Consider the following 20,000-nt stretch of genomic DNA (forward strand, 5'->3'; position numbering starts at 1 on the left):
GGCGTCAGGGTTGTGTCTAATGTGTACCGTGCTGTAGTGTGTGCTCTAGGGCTCCCGATTTTATGGTATTTATTCCTTAAGCATTTCCAACTGTATTTATCCATCTTTATTTTTTGGCCATCTTATTTGTGTTTATTCACATTTATCTTGTGTTTTTAGAATAAATGGAGTCGTTAAATGGTATGTTTCCACATTTATTTAACTGCAAGCATTCATTCATACTTTGATGCCTTTCAGGTTTTAGCAAACTAAGCAGTCAAATATAACACATACTACACCCACAGATAAAAATGAGCATTATATACAAATATATGCTACCAAATACCTGTATTCAAGGAAAACTCACCCTGTTTATTTTAACTGCTCATGCTTGTATCTGCTCAGCTCTTGGCCTCGAATTCATGAATGACAGCATGGAGAGCTACAAAAATCACACTTTTCTGCATTTTTCCGCTTTTAAAATTAAAAAAAATGTTTTATGCCTGTATTTATCTGTAAAATTCCGTAAAAGCGGCAAACGGGGAGCCTTAATTGTGACCCATATATGCCTTTGCACTAACACTTAGCCACATAGATGCTTTGGAGCCGGGGGCGCGCATGGCAGTGGGCAGAGCAGAGTCTAATCTGTGTGTACTTTAGTTGTGTGTCAGTGTGCACGTGTTGTGTTGACTGGATGGCTTAGAGTAGTGTTGTGTGCATGTTTCTGGCCCGGAGGTTGCATTTTACAAGATATAAATTTGCGGCAGAGCAAAGGCACATTTTGTGATAAGGAAATGCAAATGATGTGGCAAATAATGCGGCTAGAGGTAGCGCATGTGCCGCATTCTTTGGTATTACTGCGTGCCTATTTTGGCTTTGTAACGCAAACCCACGGAAGAGGGATAGCGACATTACAGAACATAACATAATATAGGGTATTAAACAATACTTGACTTTCAGTGGAATTCTCCTGCCATCGATGTGGCTTTGCATGGAAGTACAGCAGGGCTTTAAGTGGGCCGGGTCCTGCCGGTCTCAGCACCGGCTGTTCTAAAAGACAGGTGCTGAGACGGGCTCCTATCGCGCTCCCTATTTTTGTCCTCACCCTCGGAGGAAAAAAAACACTTAACTGGTCATCATTCCCAGCCTTCACTGCCTTTGATGCAACTCTAAAGAGACTCCTTCCAGTTCTTTCACAGTCTCATCATTACAGAACTGAAGCATTCTCAATATTTTATACAATGTTGTTGCATATTTATCTTATGCAACTAACAACCATTGGCAAAGCCAATAGTCCTGGTTTGCTGTAGGTGTAATGTTACTTGTTGTATTAAATATCTGGAAGCAATGACCGAAAGAAGCAGCAAAGTGTTAATCCACACCCTTAATTAACCCCTTTCCCCTTTGGGTTTTTCATCCCACTTAAAGCCCTGAAGTACAGAGGCAACATTCTCGATTTTTAAGCCCTCATGCTGCATGTATACTGAAATGTTGGCCGGACATGTGGTTCTTTGCATCAATTCCTGGTTCCGGTTTAATTCTAGGACTTCCTGGCTCCACCGATCAACAGTGAAAAGACACTGCACCCACACTGGTCAAAATTATTGACCATCACCTAGAAGATCCCGAGCACAGGTCTGTCTGGTGTCAATGAAAGTGTGAGATTGTGAGATTAAATGAGTCTGGAATATTTATAAACACTCTTCTATTTAAGACATTAATAACCCATAACAGTCAACACCAAAGAGACTTGTTAGGAATACTAGTTAGTGATGAGTGGAAGAGAAAAATTGGACACCACATCTTTAACGTCATACCTAGCGAAACGATTATTGACTGGAAGAACCCCTCTTTAATAAACATCTAGATTGCACTGTCTTGCAAATTCGTGCACCGTCTAGCTAATGAAAAGTTTGAATCCAGAAGCTTGCAAGGTTTCCGCGAGCCATCTATGGAGTTTTGGATGTTTTTGTATCTTTCCAAGAACTAGCAACTGCAAGTCCAGCTGTTACTACTTAAAGTAAATGTTCTTCTCATTAAATCATAAAATAACACAAAGTGCAGTACATGGTGTCATCATTATAGTGGAAAATGTTGTAGTCCCACAAAAAGGGAAGATGTTGCCAAAATCCTTCCAAAACTGAACAAGTAAATAACATATATGAGTGGTCAGATTCGTCTCTCCTGATCGGGCGGCTTGAGGTCTCAGAAATGGCTCAGAAGTGGCCTCTAAACCACCCTCCTTACCCATGGAATCCTCAGCTCTAGTCCCATCCTTTGGTGGTCTTGGCCTGGCCTTCACCTTCCAGCAGTTTCTTGGAAGTCTGTGCACTTATTCTCATCAGAACACTCTGGCTCAAGTAGACTTCAGGCACGCCATTTGCTGAACAGTCCTATTGTTGACGCACTTGGCCCTGCCCAAGCAGACCAGTTGGAAGTCTTTTTCCAGATGAGGCCAAGCCTGGAGGAGTGAATCACTTGCCTTTGCAGGTTTCGAGCTTGGCTCTTTGGGGGGCCAGCTAGACACTGCGTCAATAGTCTAGGTGGGCTGTGACCAGGTTTAACCAGCTTCACTCTGTTCTAGGATGGGCAAGTGTAGTTCCTGGTTCATGTACGGGACATAGCTTCTACCAGGGCAGCAAAGCATCAAACAAGAGATGGAGGAACTCTACACTCTGGGCTGGCATCAACACCATCTCCAGGTATACTGGACTCTGTTATACTAACTATGGTAGAATGCTTAATCCTCCTTAAGGGCCTAACAAATAAGAGCCCCATGAGTTACACAGGGAACATAGTTCTGTTTGATGAGTATGGAAGCATAGGAGCCCAAAGAACAGTCCATATTACACTTTAATCAACCTGGTCTATGGCTTGGCTATACTCAGGTGCATGTAGCTTTACTGCATCAAGCGTAAACGTGGCCACAGAGATCTTGCACAGTAAGAAGAAGCCCTGCCTGTCTTCTGCATGTGTTTGGAATATTCTTTGATTTCTTGGATAAGAGGGCCAATGTAGAGATTGCACAGGAATGGTGACAACGAGGACCCCTTGGTGACCCTGCAAGAAATGCTTTTCATGGTGGAAAGAGTTGAACACTCCATCTGGAGAGCCTTGATTTAAGTGAATCCAGGAAAGTGCCAGATGTCCCACCTGATTTCAACCATGCCTGAATAGTGGTTCATGGTGGGTCGTGTGAAGAGGAGTAGAGAGGTGTGGGACCACTAGTGCTGTCGAGTAAACTGTCTAATGGGCCAAGGACCCCTTTTTATACATTGCCAAGTGCACATTGTCTCCCACGTGAAGATATGACTCTCAGTTGTGAACCTGGGAGTAGTTATTGGATTTCACACACCCCTTGAGTAATAGTTCTTTATCCAGGGAATAGCATATGAGAGATGGGCTGATATGTCTTAGGGGCACTTCTGACCAGTGTATAGCTTCTCCAAGAGAGGCATGAATTTAAGGTGTGAACAAAAGCAGACCCTGATGGAATGGAGTGATGAGTAGGCCTGCAGCATCTGTGTACTTGAGAGTGATACATTCCTTCACTATAGTGCTGAGCATGGCCCTACTGGAGCCTTGCAGGCTTTGGAACTGCTTCTTGGCTGTCTGATCACCTTTCTCATGCTCAGGGTCTAGGAGACTGAGAAGACTGAAAGTCTAAACAGCACCCACTCCCGTGTAAATGATTTAAGATTAATACATAGAACTATATACGAGTAACTACGAACAACGGGGCTGTTTTCTACCATGGGGTCCAAGTCACATTAAATTGGTGATATGAGTGGCAATCAAGTTGACTATGATGTCACTTTGAGCAACACGGTGGGGAACTCTGTTACTGAGAATTACCCATTTGCAGTTTTATGCTGTGAGTGGCCCCCATGAGCATCTCATGTACCCCGTGAGCTGGTGCCCCGCCACCCTTGCCCACAGCCTTCTGGTGTAGGCACGACTGACAGTCTCCTGTTAGCTGCGGCTAGTAGGGAAGCGACAGTGGGCGGCTCAGAATAGGAGCCTCATTCCATCCTTTACCACAAGTCAGCAGAGACCCAGGAGAGCAGGGGGAGGGGCCTTACAGTCACCCGCCTTCCACCTCTGAGTCTCTAACAACGGGGCTTAACTTGTAGGTGGTGGGCAAGAGTTCTTCCGAGGGGAAGTGGGGGAAGACTGACCTGGGACGCGCTGAATATCAGATGTCACAACTCAGGGCTTTACAACGCAAGCCTTTCCCACACAATACAGTGGTATTACCTGCTCTATCTATCTATCTATCTATCTATCTATCTATCTATCTATCTATCTATCTATCTATCTATATTCAGGGAATATTTATATATATAACAATAAAACCCCTTACCTCCATTTACCTCTACAGCCCTGAACCCTGAAACTGTTTATTTCTCTTTAGTTCTTCCCACCATAAACCCTAAGAACCCCTTAACTCCCTTTACCTCACTCCTCCCCTGAGCCCTAAGAATCTCTTACCCCATTACCTCAGCCCTCCCCTGAGCCCTAAGAACTCCTTACCTCCCTTTACCTGAATCCTCCCCTGGGCCCTAAGAACCCCTTACCTCCCTTTACCTCAGGCCTCCCCTGAGCCCTATGAACCCCTTACATCCCTTTACCTCAGGCCTCCCCTGAGCCCTAAGAACCCCTTACCTCCCTTTACCTCAATCCTCCCCTGAGCCGTAAGAACTCCTTACCTCCCTTTACCTCAGGCCTCCCCTGAGCCCTAAGAACCCCTTACCTCCCTTTACTTCAGTCCTCCCCTGAGCCCTATGAACCCCTTACCTCTCTTTACCTCAATCCTCCCCTGAGCCCTAAGAACCCCTTACCTCTCTTTACCTCATTCCTCCCCGGAGCCCTAAGAACTCCTTACATCCCTTTACCTCAGTCCTCCCCTGAGCCCTAAGAACCCCTTCCCTCCCTTTACCTCAGTCCTCCCCTGAGCCCTAAGAACCCCTTACCTCCCTTTACCTCAGGCCTCCCCTGAGCCCTAAGAATCCTTACCTCCCTTTACCTTAGGCCTCCCCTGAGCCCTAAGAACCCCTTACCTCCCTTTACCTCAATCCTCCCCTGAGCCATAAGAACCCCTTACATCCCTTTACCTCAGCTCTCCCCTGGGCCCTAGGAACCCCTTACCTCCCTTTACCTCAGGCCTCCCCTGAGCCCTAAGAACTCCTTACCTCCCTTTACCTCAGACCTCCCCTGAGCCCTAAGAACCCCTTCCCTCCCTTTACCTCAATCCTCCTCTGAGCCCTAAGAACCCCTCACCTTACTTTACCACAGCCTGCCCCATAACCCTAAAAGCCTGTCCCTTCCTATATCTGTTCTCTCCTTCACCATTCCCACCTAGAATCCTTACCCACGCCCTTACCCTTAAACCCCCCCTTTTTAAAATATATTATAATTATGACCTATTAAAAATACTTATGCGTATGGTAAAGTACTCTAGGGCAAATGCCAAAAAGGGGTCTGTGTGGTACTCACCTGTGTGATAACATCCTGTGGGGTAAGGACTGCTGGGTAAAGACTACATATCCTATTTGCCTGCATCTTAGTTTCACTGGAAAAAATAAAACAGAGCGCGTCAATGGACATTCCCGTTTGCCTGAGATTGATAAGGTTGGAGGGGCAGATACTGCATGTCATATTGCCTACATGCTTCAGAACATTAATAGCTAGTTAATGCCCTTCCTCCTATAATTCCTTTCCTTCAGCTCTGGCCATTACTGTGGGGTGGACAATTAGCAGTACGCGGAGGGCATTCACCACTCTTTACACCCTGAGCAGAGGTTAAAACCCGGTGCTTTAAATTGAAATATAGAATTGCATTTATTGACTATTTAGAGTACCTGTTTGCTCATGAGAAGTGGTGGGGCGGTGCGCAGGGGGTGTAAATAAAAATAACATAAATAAAAAATAAAAACAAAAACACTTACCTCCTCCGCCGCGCGCCGCTCCTCTGTTCCTTGTCGCTCCAGGCCTCCCAGCCTGCCCTGCTTCCAATCCTGATGCTGCTCAAATCAGCGTCAGGATTGGCTGCGAGCGCCCAGCTAGGGCGCTTTCAGGCAGGCTGGGAGCCTGTGCAGGCTCTCTCCAGCACGGCAACTGTGTTGCCGTGCTGGAGAGAGACTACTGCGCATGTGTTTGGCAGGCCCGAGACGAGTCACTGACAGCGGTCTGGTAAAGGAGTTGTATTTTATGTTACATTTTAGGACTCTCTGTGGATTTCTTTCAGTCTTTCTTATGTTAGTATTTCCATTATTTATCTGAACAGATTTTTGGTGATACTGACCAGGTTCGAATGACTTCTGAAGGGTCGGACTGCCGCTGCAAGTGCATTCTGCGTCCACTCACTAAGGACGCCTGCAGCAGGATCAAAGATGGCAGCCTGCGGGTGGAGGACTTCTACACCGTGGAAACGGTCAGCTCGGGGACGAACTGCAAGTGTTCCTGCACGGCCCCACCGTCCTCCCTCAACCCCTGCGAGAACGAGTGGAAGATGGAGAAACTCAAGAAGCAGGCCCCGGAACTGTTCAAGGTAATGCCGAAACATTGTTACCCAGCACCACATAGCACAAGGCCACATTATACAATGAATTTAAAATAGCACAGAATCAAGTGCACAGTTCTCGTGAGATTCTTCTTCATTGAGATAAGTACCAATAGTCTAGCTAACAGTGCACCTACCGCAGTGGTTGAAACATGTCGATGACCAAAGCTCTGTAAGTGAATATTTTATTTTATGCTTATAGTTAGGGCTCCCAGTTTTATCACATTTATTTTTTGAACATTTCCGACTGTATTTATCCATATTTATTTTTTGGCCATCTTATTGGTATTTTTCCATATTTATTTTGTGTTTTGAGAATAAACTGAGTCGTTAAATGGTATATTTCCACATTTATTTAACTCTTACACATGCACTCATACATAGAAGCTTGTCGCATTTTAGCAAATTAAGTAGCCACATAAAACAAAACAATACACCCACAGTTGCATATTAGCTTATTAGGTTCATACTACAAATATATGTTAGCATATGCCTGTATTTAAGGAAATATGGTTCTGTTGTGTAACTCCCTATCTGTCAACCTTCTCAGCTTTTGCCTGGAATTTATCAAACACAGCATGAAGAGTCTCTCACAAAAAGCACCATTTTCAGTTTTTTTCCGCATTCAAAAATAAATACAGACAGGAAACCCATTGTTTTCTGTCTGTATTTATCTGTGAAAATCAGTAAAAACTGAAAACTGGGAGGCTTATTTATAATGCATTGGTAGCCATCATGCTACTTGCATACGAAATAGTGGCTTCAGAATTCATGCCCGAGCGCAGACGTCCATGCCATCAAAAACTGTCCAAAGCATGAACCAAAAAGCAGTCACACAAGTCTAGGTAAAAGTGCTACTGAAGTGGTCAGTCTTTAAATGCCCTTCAAATAAGATGGTTTAGCTCATTTACGACGTCACTCATTGGCCTGGCCTATGCTATCACCAGTGATGGGTCTCTTACCTTGAACTACTTAAAAAGCCTTGCCAATTGCTACACATTTTGTGCTAGCCAAAGTCGTTTTAGGTTAATGTAACAAATTACAGCAAGAATGGACATTGTCACATAGATCAGCTTGCCAAAAAACCAAGCGTTTTATCTGAATCTGTGTCTTGTGGCGTCTGGCTTCACCGTTTTTCCTCAGGCTCAGGGTGAAACTTGTGCGGCCGTCTGCCAGGACGCAGGCAGTCGAGGGTCTGGCAACTAGGTATGGTTCACCCTTATTGGACTGTACTGTTGTGTTGCCAAGCCCAGACTAAGCTGGTGGCCTCCTCCTGGCCCTGATTGGTCAGTACATATGCATTGAGTGCTCTCAATAAAAAGCATGACTGTTACCTGGGATACTATCATTGGAGTAAAGTATGTACTTGATTGATCAATATTCAATAAACTATTAGCAGTGCAAAAGTTGGGTCATTGATCACATGGTGGGGGGGGAGTGTTCTCTACATAGTGAGCAAGCATGAGGGCTGGGCTAACCCCCTGGGGGCACTGTGCATGTGCAGCCCAGCCCACCTGGTACATCAGAGTGTGTGGGTGTAGCCTTGAGGTGGTGCTGTACCACCTGGACCAGTACAGATCAAGTGCTGAACACCTGGACGGGCACCAGAGTGTACCTTCACCCCTGCCACTGCTGCCCATCCCTACTGAAGCCAGAGACCCTTCCAGAGAAAAGCCGTCACAGGCAGGATGTCTAGGAATTTGTTCTACACAAAAAGAAACATCTGCTGAGAGAGTTCTAAAAGACTACAAAACCACATTTGTGCAGTGAAATTAAATTAACACCTTAGACATTTGTATAAGACTCTTCTGGAGGAAACATGTCGCCTTAGTCTAAGAGAGACCACTACACACAGAGCCAAGTTTGACGCTACAACACAGGCGCATTGGGATAAATTCTACCCAGATACCCCTGGGCCTAGTTTTAGACACCCCTGTAGCTAAGGCTAGACAATACTGGGCCGGGGACACCATCTCCATCAATCTGACCCCAGATACTCTCTTGACTTGCTTTCTCCAGGAGCTGGTCTCTGTTCTATCACTATTGTCACCCAATCATGGGTGTACTAGAGTCCTTCAGTGGTCCACATTACTTTCTTTTTCTTATAAATCATGTCCAGGAACAGTATTTATTTATGTTCACAATATTCCTTGCTTACGTAGTCCTATCAATACCCTTCAGAGAAGGAGATATGCCAAACACATGCTGAGGTTACGTTTTTGGTGACGATATGCGCGATCGTGCAACCTTGAAGTAGCTGGTGATTCCGTGTGCTCCTTATGTCTCTGAAGCCTGTGCCCCCGTGCCCTGAGCATAAGGCCTCAGAGCCCGTCGCTCACTATCTTCAGGAAGAACCTCAAGATGTGGCTCTTCATTTGAGGACCCTCCCCCCAGCGCCTTAAGACCCTCATGGGCGAGTAGCCGCACTTTACAAAAACTGACTGATTGATTGATTGAGAGTGTTCTACAACCCTGAGCTGAGAGTTTAGTTGTGTACTCTATGGCCTTGAGATCAGGATCCCTATGTATTTTGTGCCTCTGGTCTCAGGGTGACTTTGCATTATGTGCTCTGGGCCTAGGAGTCCAGGCAGTATGTACGCCTGAGCGCCAAGTCCATATGTAGTCTCTGCCCCCGGTGCACTCTCTGGCTCCTATTGTCAGAGCTCAGGTATATCCTGAGGCCCTACGAGCAGTGCAGTCCCCGCTTGTTCTGTGTCACCGACCTCTGCTTACCTGAGTATTCTACATCCCTGAACTGGGGGTTCGAGCATTTTGTGTGTTTTGGGGCTCAGAGCTTCCGCCATGTTTTATGGGTGTGGTGTTAGCCAAGACCTTTTGATTTAACTAAATTATGTATGCTATATTTACCTACATGGGCATTTCAGCTACCCTTCTTCACAATTGGTCTGTTGTGTCATTCACATTTTGTTTCCGCCAGTGCTTAATTTGTAAATAAAAAGGCGCTGGTTCCCAAAGCCCTACTCAAACATGCGGCTGCTGCAATTAAATGTGCGGACACAGAATACTGAGGCAGCGTAATCCTGAAGCCATCTCGGGCCTATTCAATCCATATACAGCCACTCCCTGCCCCTTCAGCTCACTCTCACAGCTTTCTTCTTTCTCTCTTTGTGATGCTTTTTCGTTTTTTCCTTCCTCTGTCTTCCCCATATATGTCTTTTGCTTGTTATAAATGCTTGAGGCAGAAAAATAAGCCTCGGCCCTCCACAATAAGTGCCGGGACTCAGCACAGGAAACAACAAGCACAAATTAAGCACTGGTTTCCGCCCTACTTAGCATGTGGCAGGGGATCAGCCTTCTTCAGCCACTGGTTAACTTCACTTTGAGAGACCACATTTTGCTCTCTCACAGTGAGCACAGCCACACACAAGCTAGTTCCCTTTAGTGCCAGTGTTTTGGTTTCACTTCATGATGACTCTAGTGTGACATTTGTGCTTAGAGCCTGATGTCATAGCAGGATGCTTCTGACCCACATCTTGATCAGATCCCATCTCCCAACAATGCTGTTGTAAATTTATTTTACAGTATTTTGCTTTTCTGGCTCCTCCATACCAGACTGTGCCCATTGGAAACTGTTCTGTATTACGTTATCTTTTTCCTTTTTTCTTTTTCTCCTCTAATTTCTTTCTTTCTTTCGTTCTTTGGTTCTTTTTTTCTTTCAATGGCTGACTTCACTACGGGATACAGCATGCCGCCCTTTCACACGAAACACATCCACACACAAAGCAGCTCCCTTCAGGGCCAGAGCGTGCTATGGTAACGTCTGTTTTTGAGACCCTAAAAACGTTTTCTCGACTGAAGCAAATAATTTTTTATTTTAGTTTGATGAGGGACAGGGATATTCCCAAACAAAAAAGCTTATAAAAAAAATGACACAATAAAGCAATAATTGCCAGAATGCTGGCAGTCAACTCCAGGCCTATTGGCTTTGTCAGTCTTTGCCAATCCTTGATTTATTCGCAGGTAAGACCTGTGGACACTATCATTTTCCACCTACTCTCTGTGTTATTATACACCTGGTGTGACTGTGTTTGCAGCAAGTTCATTTATGTGACTGATGCAGATGTCTGTGGGCCCTGCACCTGCATTTTCACCTAGAACCTGGATGGCACTGATCAGAATCCTCGTGGACAACACACTCTTTCATCCTTTCAACAACAATGTGCCAATAACAGAACGCAAAACATCTTGAACATTCAGAAAACATTTGCATCAGTGATTCGGAGGAATGCATGACGTATAGTCTCTGGCTCAAAAGAATGAAGCCAATATTATTTCCCGACCCAGATACAACGAGCAGAACAAAGTCAGCCAAGAGGAATAGCCTCTGCCAAAATGCACTGGCTGCCTTTGCTGCATGTCTCTAAAAAAGGCAGATGAAAGCGGCAAGGTGCCCAGCTCCCAGCAGCCTGACCCAGAGAGTGAACCTTCTGTCCTGTGATGCTGGCTGGACTGAGCAAGTCTCAGCTCTCTTGACAACACATGTTCTTACCTTGAGATCACACATATATGTGCCAGAACTATTTATCTCTCAGAGATCTACTTCCCACACAGAACATCTGGATGAGAAAATGATAGCCAGAGCAGACTTGTGTACATTGTTTGAATAAAAAGTGCACACCTTTCTCCCACTAACTGATGCCACCTTTAAGCAATGCTATCCAGATGAGTAAAATCATGGCATGGGGCCAAACATATAACAAAGAGTTGCATAGGCAAGAAACCAATTGTTACCACATGTTATCCTTTTGTGGTCTTTCCTAGTCCTTATGAGGCATGAAGGTGGGTAAGTTCTGAAAGTAAACTTACAACGTGGCCATAATGCTTAGTTTGCCATCATTGCTTAGTCTGGCTTGTAATGAACAGTCATTCGAAGTTATATTATCATATTTCTAAAGCGCATGGCTACCAACCGGCTTCCCAGCGCTAGAGGACTACGAACCAAAACAAATGGGAGAGAAAAACCCTGTACCTAGAATAGCCAAGTTTTTAAAGACTTCCAGAATCTGAGTTCATTGGTCGTCAGTCGCAGACCAATGGGAAGAGAGTTCCAAAGTTTGACCCCTTGATAAGCAAGAGTGGCACCTCCCCATCTAGATTTATTTATTCTGGGGAGGATAGCAAGGGCCCTTGATGCTGACCTAAGATCTCTCTTGGGCTTGTGAAGGGAGGAAAGGGTTCTAAGAATCTGAGGGCCACTGTTATGGAGGGATCTGTGGACACAACACAGAACCTTAAACTTAACGGGTTGGTCAATCAGTAGCCAATGTAATAGACTCAGTCCTGCCTTTACAGTGCTCCTTCTGGGAATGTCTAGCAGTAGACGAGCTGCTGCATTTTGGACCCTCTGTAATTTATTTTTAACATATAAGGGTGACCCCGCCAAGAGGCTGTTTCCATAGCCCAGTCTGGAAATAATCAGAGCTTGGACTATAAGCCTTTTGGCTCCAGGAGGAAGAATATGCAAAACTTTTCTTAAAAGTCTTAGAAGACCAAAACAAATACCAGAACTGTGCTTAGTGTGGTGGTCCATCGTAAGAGATGAGTCCAACCATCTCCCTAGGCTTTTAGTATGTTCCTTTGGGGCCGGAAGCACTCCTCTAGACCCATCGATCTCCAGAGTCTGATTGGGGCCCGATGTATGACCCAAGATCATCAGCTCAGTCTTGTCATTGTTTAGTAGCATTCTGCTGTTAGTCATCCAATCTGCTACAGCTTTCAGACAAGAGGGTAGAGAGGACACGTCTTGCATGGAGTTGGAGTTAAACAAAACCACCAGTTGCGTGTCATCAGCCTAGGAGATTAACGAAATCCCACAGGACTCCACCAACTCAGCCAAAGGCGCCATGTATATATTAAAAAGCGTAGGGCTGAGTGATGAGCCTTGTGGTACCCCACAGATGTTATCAAATTTGGCTGAGAGGTGTGATCTGTCTAAGACCTGAAAGGACCTGTCTTGGAGAAAAGAAGTAAGCCAGGCCAAGGCCAGCCCCTCTATTCCCACATTTCTCTTCCTCTGCCCCAACACCTCATGGTCCACAGTATCAAACGCTGCGCTAAGATCTAAAAGTATGACCGCTGTGATCTTTCCTTGGTCCATACTCTTCCTTGCTTCTTCCAGGACGGCAATGAGAGCTGTTTCCGTACTGTGATGGGGTCTGAAGCCTGTCTTAGTGGAATGCAGGCAATTATTTAATTCCAAAAAAGAGGACAACTGCTTGTTAATATGTTTGTCAAGAATTTTAGCGGGGCTGGTAAGACAGAGATCGGTCTGTAATTCTTCAACTCCGAGCCATCAAGAGTAGGTTTTTTTTAGTAGGGGTTTCACTATGGCGTGTTTCCATAGTACGGGAACTTCGCCCGTGGAGATGGACTTATTAAGCATATTTTCTATTACTGGGACAAAAACCCTGGCACCTTTAGCAAGTATTTGCGGAAGGGCTGGATCTAAAGGTGAACCGGACTTAAGCGAGGATAAATGTGAGGAGACTTCCTCCTGAGAAATAGGGATAAAATGTGAAAGGGTAACCCTATTCTTTATAGGAGGAGGATCTTGACCTTCTAAATTGGGAATAGATTCTGGAAAATTAGAATAGATATCTGAAATCTTTTGATGAAAGAATCCCGCTAATTTATTGCTGTGCTCTGCTGAGGCAGCAATAGGAACCTCTTCACCGGGGACCTGAATGATTTCCTTTAATATCTGGAATACTGCTTTGGGCGATCCAGCGGATCTCTTAATTCTTTCTGCGTAGTAGGTCCTTTGGGCTTGTTTTATCTCCAGATGGTAAACTCTAATCTCTTTTCTATAGACCTCCCTATCCGCCGGTTCATAGGACTTTCTCCACCTTCTTTCTAGCTTTGGTGGAGGTTGCGAGTAAACCATGGGGAGCTAATGCTCTTACGTGTACCTGTTTTTTCCCTGTAGGGAAGTGTGAGGTCCAAACTATCTGTAATCCAGTTATTACATTTCTCCGGCTCACAGTTCATCCCTTCAAAGGAATGAGGTTTCCGCATCTCCAATGCCATAGTCCACTCTTTAGTGGTAAGCTTATGCCAACACCTGCCTTTCTGCCTAACCGGATGTAGATGAGAATTCCTCAGCTTCATGGTGAGAATCGAAAAATGGTCTGTCCAGGGAAGGGGGAATGGGCGTTCCGATATCAGTCCTGACAAATTGCTGAACACCAAATCTATTGTGTGACCCATTTCATGTGTGGGGCCCTTCACTAACTGTTCTAGCCCGAAAGCTTCCAGTTCACCTAGGAGCTTTATCGTGGACGGCAAGTCCAAGTTCTCGGCATGGATATTAAAATCCCTAATATAGTGAAGTTAGGTCTCTTGTGGATTAAGTCGGCCATAAAATCCGGGAAGGAATTAAGGAAGTTTTCATAAGGTCCCGGGGGTCGGTACAGTAATACTTCTGAAAGAGTAAATAGAGGGTCCAGGACCAGGGAAAACGACATAACCTCCCCATCAGATAACTGAAGAGGCTGAGAGGTCATCTTAAAGGTATCCTTATAAATTATAGCTATGCCATCCCCTCTAGAGGTAGTTCTATCAGCTCTAGCTATTAAATATCCTTGAGGCAAGGCTAAACTAATATCCGGCCCTGAACCTTCATGAAGCCAGGTTTCGGTAAGAAACAATGCTGAGGGCAGTGACTCACTTATAAAAAGATTTAAGTCCAATTTATGACGTGCCATAGAGCGACAGTTAATAAGAAAAAAGGTGAAGTACTTATTGGAAGCTGGCTGTACCTTAGCCTGAGTCTGGAGAGGTTGCCATTGACAGGTGGGACATCTCCAGCCCCTGTCACTTAGGTCAAGAGATCCTTGACAATATTTGTGGGCAGGTGCTCTAAGAGAGAGCAAAGAGTCTGAAGAGCTGGTAAGAGCCAAAGGGATAGACTCTGGGGATGTAGTTTGACCAGGACAGGCCTTCAGGTCCAGTCTGGCGCGGACGGGTGCAGACGGGCTTGCCTTTTGCGCTCCTTTGGTGCTCCAGCGGCATGCCCGCTGCGCGCTCGCCGCATCGCAGCAAATATAGGTTTCTAAATATGAGGTCTAAACAACTAGACTGCTTCCTCCCAAAATGGCGCCCTAAGAGTGCTGCTGCCCGGGAGTAAAAATGGCCACCGCCCTCGGAAAATAAAAGTCGGCAAGTCTGAGACCAGGGCAAAAGGGAAAGCAAAAAAAAAATGAAACACTCCACTCACTTCACGGCCTCTGAACACAGGCCTAAGAACTCATTGTAGTGCCTATGTGAAGTGACACACATAAGGCATAGAAATGTCACTCATCAGCACTCCGGACTTGTGGATATGTCACATGAATTGAAATAAAAACGTGACATATGTGCTTGGATTTGACTGCAGGACTCGTGGGATGCTGGCAGTGTGGGTTTGAGTATCTGCTGAGCTCCTGCTCCAATCCAAGCTCAGAACCATAAAATGATCATGAGTTTTAACTAGAGGGGCCAAGCAGGGTCAAAACCCGCATGAAATGTGTCCTAAGAAAATGTGATTGCAATACTTTAAAGTAACATGGGTCCCTTAGATAAAAGGTCTATATATTTAAATACCACATAGAATCACAATGAAGTCTATGGAAAACACGCAATAAATCAGTAAATTTATTCCAAACGAAAGTAGTGTAGTGGGAAAACAAAAACGCCTTGAAAACCATAAATCATAATTGCTCAGGCATACCCCATGTGACAGAAAGCACAGTGAAAGTCACAATTTTAAAGTAGTTTTGCTCATGTCAAAATATATATTATTGTACAGAGTCCAAGTACTAAATGTCAACAATGTTTCGATCCTTAGATGCACATAAGTAGTCACTGACTATGTAACCAAGACCTGTTAAAAGCAAGGGAAGAAAAAAAGGAAAGAAAAAAGTTGAGAGAGAAAAAAAGGAAAAAAAGGAATAGATTAGCTATTGCTATGTGTCAAAAAGATAAATAAATGTGCTGCCACATCAAATATCACATGCAGGAAAGATGCGCCACGCAGGGTCTCATGCTGTATCAACACCCGGATCAGGATGATAACTGAAGCTAGTAAACCACTGAATGTGTCCTAGAACAGTAAGAAATCAGGACCAATGTGTATAGTCACCGATGGCACAAAAACAGTGAGCCCAGTCAATGCTTACACAAACCAGTCACTTTTTGTTCTGTGGGTACACCAATGCAAGGTTATGTGCCATGAAGCTGTGAAGTCATTCCAGGCTTAAGCAAACTAATCACTCAGTGTGTTGCATAGCAGAAGGATTCTAATGGTACAACCCACCAGAATAAACCTTTGTAGGGACATCTGTCAATTAAAAAGTCCTCAATAAATTGACCCTAGTTATGATCCCCAATCAAGGCCCTCAATCGGCAATTAGCAGTAATTACTGGAACCCCCCCAAAAAAGACTACCAAATTATCAGTAATTGAACCAATTGTGCAGCATGCATGTTACCAACTGACCTTCGGGCCAAACAAGTTACAAGATGTCCCCATCGGACCCAACAGAGTCTAGAAAGTAGCGGGGAAACCAATTATTACATATGATAAAATCTGCATTTTATAGCCCATGTTACCAGCCAGATCACTCACCTCAACAGCATAAGGTGTACACATGTGCCAGCATGCAAGCGAATTATTGGCAAAGAAAGCCTGGAGCCAAAAGCAGTCAGTCGTCATGCACCCAGTGTTAGTAGGCCAGGGACTGCCTTTAAGTAATAATGGTGGCCATATTGAGGAGAATGTGTTTAAAAAATTAGGAAACGTGGTGGCCATCTTGGGAAGGAAGTTTCCTCTGTAAAGGGTCAAATCAGTTACTAACTGTAATGGAATTGGCGTAAAAGTAAGAATACACACCACTGTTGCACAGTTTGGGGTATGGAAGGTCACGTCACATGTGTTTGGAGTAGAAGCCATTATAACTGAAACACCAATCAGGGACAATCCGCTTTTTTCTTTATCAATGAAAGGCAAACTCTCACAGTTCTAGAAAGACCGAGGAGTAATATATATTGCCCAAAGTACACATTTCAATCACTTGGCACCTTTTCTGTCAGGCACATGGTCCTCCCAAAAGCATGAAGTTCAGATTCAGCCTGCAGAAACAGTGTCTCTCATTCTCCTTCTTCTTTTTATAGGGAAGCCTAGCTAGCTGTTACGACATTTTAGCCCCCCGCCCCCTCGGTCTCAGTGTACTACACCAGTCTCCGAGATGGACCTCGCCTGGCTTGGCCATGACACCTTCCACATGGTCTGTTGAACTCAACCTTCTGGTACCTATAGAAGGTTTGTATGCTCAAACTGTCTAATCTACACATGAAGCCCAATCATATATTAAACAGAATATATATTCCAAGACGGTTGCATCTATGGGGTTGCAGGCCTCTTGTGCATGCCACCGCTGTGGTTTCACAGATGCTGATCACCCCCATCTGTTGGCTGACTGCTCAGCTCTTCAGAACTTTTAGAAGGAGATCTTACAAAAATCAATACTATTGGTGGCAGCCAGTCATATAAACAGTAACTGGTATCATCTTTGGATCTGACCTTAGCACCAAACTTCCTGACAGATATTGATCATTATTGGCTCATTCCATGGAAGTAGGCTGCTTGCTCCTTACTTGTTGCACCTGGGGACGAGACTCAACAGAGGTGCTGGTGTGTTTGTTGGCTCATGCCGTGGCCATGGGCTGCTTGCTTGTTGCACCTGGGAATGAGACTCACCAGAGGTGTTGGTGTGTTTGTCGGCTCATGCCATTGCTTTCGGTTGCTCACTCCTTGCTTGTTGCACCTGGGGACGAGACTCACCAGAGGTGTTGGTGTGTTTGTTGTCTCATGCCATTGCTTTAGGTTGCTTACTCCTTGCTTGTTGCACCTGGGGACGAGACTCACCAGAGGTGTTGGTGTGTTTGTTGGCTCATGCCATGGCCCTGGGCTGCTTGCTTGTTGCACCCGGGAATGAGACTCACCAGAGGTGTTGGTGTGTTTGTTGGCTCATGCCATGGCTCTGGGCTCCTTGCTTCTTGCACCTGGGAATGAGACTCACCAGAGGTGTTGATGTGTTTGTTGGCTCATGCCATGGCCATGGGCTGCTTGCTTCTTGCACCTGGGAATGAGACTCACCAGAGGTGTTGGTGTGTTTGTTGGCTCATGCCATAGCTCTGGGCTCCTTGCTTCTTGCACCTGGGAATGAGACTCACCAGAGGTGTTGGTGTGTTTGTTGGCTCATGCCATGGCCATGGGCTGCTTGCTTCTTGCACCTGGGAATGAGACTCACCAGAGGTGTTGGTGTGTTTGTTGGCTCATGCCATGGCCATGGGCTGCTTACTTGTTGCACCTGGGAATGAGACTCACCAGAGGTGTTGGTCTGTTTGTTGGCTCATGCCATGGCCATGGGCGGCTTGCTTGTTGCACCTGGGAATGAGACTCACCAGAGGTGTTGGTGTGTTTGTTGGCTCATGCCATGGCCCTGGGCTAATTGCTTCTTGCACCTGGGAATGAGACTCATCAGAGGTGTTGGTCTGTTTGTTGGCTCATGCCATGGCCCTTGGCTCCTTGCTTCTTGCACCTGGGAATGAGACTCACCAGAGGTGTTGGTGTGTTTGTTGGCTCATGCCATGGCCCAGGGCTCCTTGCTTCTTGCACCTGGGAATGAGACTCATCAGAGGTGTTGGTCTGTTTGTTGGCTCATGCCATGGTCCTGGGCTCCTTGCTTCTTGCACCTGGGAATGAGACTCACCAGAGGTGTTGGTGTGTTTGTTGGCTCATGCCATGGCCCAGGGCTCCTTGCTTCTTGCACCTGGGAATGAGACTCACCAGAGATGCTGCTGTGTCTGTTTAGCCCGCGGTCTGCAGACAGGATGGCAGCTCATCTTAGGCTCTTGTGGATGGCGATGATGATGCTCCTGCTATGTTCAGTCTATGCCAGCTTTCCAGCGACCACAGCTGCCTGAACGGTTCTGTGTGCGACGTAGAACCCAAAGCTGAGGAGCTAGCTGACAAAATGCAGATGCATGGAGGAAAAGAAGGTTTTTTAACATATGGGTCTTACTGTCTGCCAATTCGAGAAAAAGTCATTCTCTTGAAAAAGTGCAGCTAGCTACACTTAAATCCACTCTGATCTAAGATGGCGTCTGTCTAGTGTTTGGTAGCACACTGTCCACTTCCAAGAAGGTGCCAGTGTTTTTTCCTGTGATGCAATTTCCCTATTAGACCAAATATAAGGAGCCTTTTGCCAGGGACTGATGCATCACAACGCTTCTGTTTACCTTTTGTTTGTCATGTTCATCTCTCCTTAGTTTATTTTTGCCTCAGATATTTTCTCCCTCTCTGCGTCAGTATCATTATTGGATTCTCTCACCTGGAAGACATTATTGCAGGGCTCTTTCTCAACCCTGTCTCAGGACTGTGAGTGTGCCTTGCTTTTCAGCACCAGTGTCATTCATCACCTTCAAACAAGAACTCCTAGTGCTGCCAAGGAAGTTTCTTCTGCCCTTTATTGCCTTTTCCTCCTAAGCGAGGCCCTGTCTAGGAGACACCTTTAACTTGCCCATTATGTGCAGGTTTGCCCTGTGGGCACTGGGAGGATTTGCCCTTTCCTCAAGCAACCAAGGAGAAATCTAGAAAGACCTTCACAGCGTGCAGACATTGACATGGTTAAGGGATGGTCAAATACAGGCCCATGTCTTCTAGCTCCTGATAACATTAATTTATGGTGTGTTATTTTAATAAGCAGGTTATTGCTAAGGCAAGAAATGCACTTTGTTTATCCAGGAGAAATTGAAGGCTCAGCTTGACACATTTGAAGGGTAACTTCGATTCGATTTTTCTGTTTTTTTCCTTCCCTCTTTGATGTTTATTTTTCATGTTGTTTTTAGATCTTTTAGCATTCTCTCTCTTCTATTCTATTTATTGAGTATTTATTTCTTTGTTTATTTATTTCTCAATTTTTTTATTTATTTCATGTGCTTGTTTAGGATTTGATACGTCAGTTTCTACGTTGCTCTTCTGGTGTTTTTCATTTATTTTAATACGCGCTCTTACTTTAAAGTGCTCTTAATTGGCGAGTGTTTCTTTCTACCGCTTGACAAACTGTGTCCAAGGTGACAGAGAGTAGGATGTCCTCTTCTGTATACGCTGGTTATTGCAGCTAGACACACCTTTCCATCTGTTCCAGAGGGTGTCACAGTTTGGGTGGTAATTAGATGATAGCATTGCACCTGTTCCTATTTTCTTTAAATGGCTGTGATGTAGGCAGTTTTGAGTTCCCCCAGAGATAGTCATGACTCCAGAGAGTGGTGATGATAACTGTGGTGGGGTGGCAGCCAAGCCATTGATGAGGATGTCCTTGAGCGTATTTGCTGGAGATTCTCATGCGCCGCGGGCTTTCATGAGATTGATAAGGTTGTTGGTGGATACATTTGAAGGA

The 20,000-nt window shown here is 45.2% G+C and overlaps 1 protein-coding gene across 1 annotated transcript in view; it reads left to right on the forward strand.

Annotated features, from left to right (window-relative positions):
- The window catches only part of OLFML2A (olfactomedin like 2A), a 196,268-nt gene that overhangs the window by 80,965 nt on the left and 95,303 nt on the right, over nucleotides 1-20,000 (forward strand). The window contains exon 2 of the mRNA XM_069241730.1: nucleotides 6,266-6,529. Coding sequence (XP_069097831.1) covers nucleotides 6,266-6,529 — 264 coding nt within the window. The remainder of the gene's footprint in view (nucleotides 1-6,265; nucleotides 6,530-20,000) is intronic.

The sequence above is a fragment of the Pleurodeles waltl genome, chromosome 6 (genome assembly GCF_031143425.1).
Source record: "Pleurodeles waltl isolate 20211129_DDA chromosome 6, aPleWal1.hap1.20221129, whole genome shotgun sequence".
NCBI classification, from domain to species: Eukaryota; Metazoa; Chordata; class Amphibia; order Caudata; family Salamandridae; genus Pleurodeles; species Pleurodeles waltl.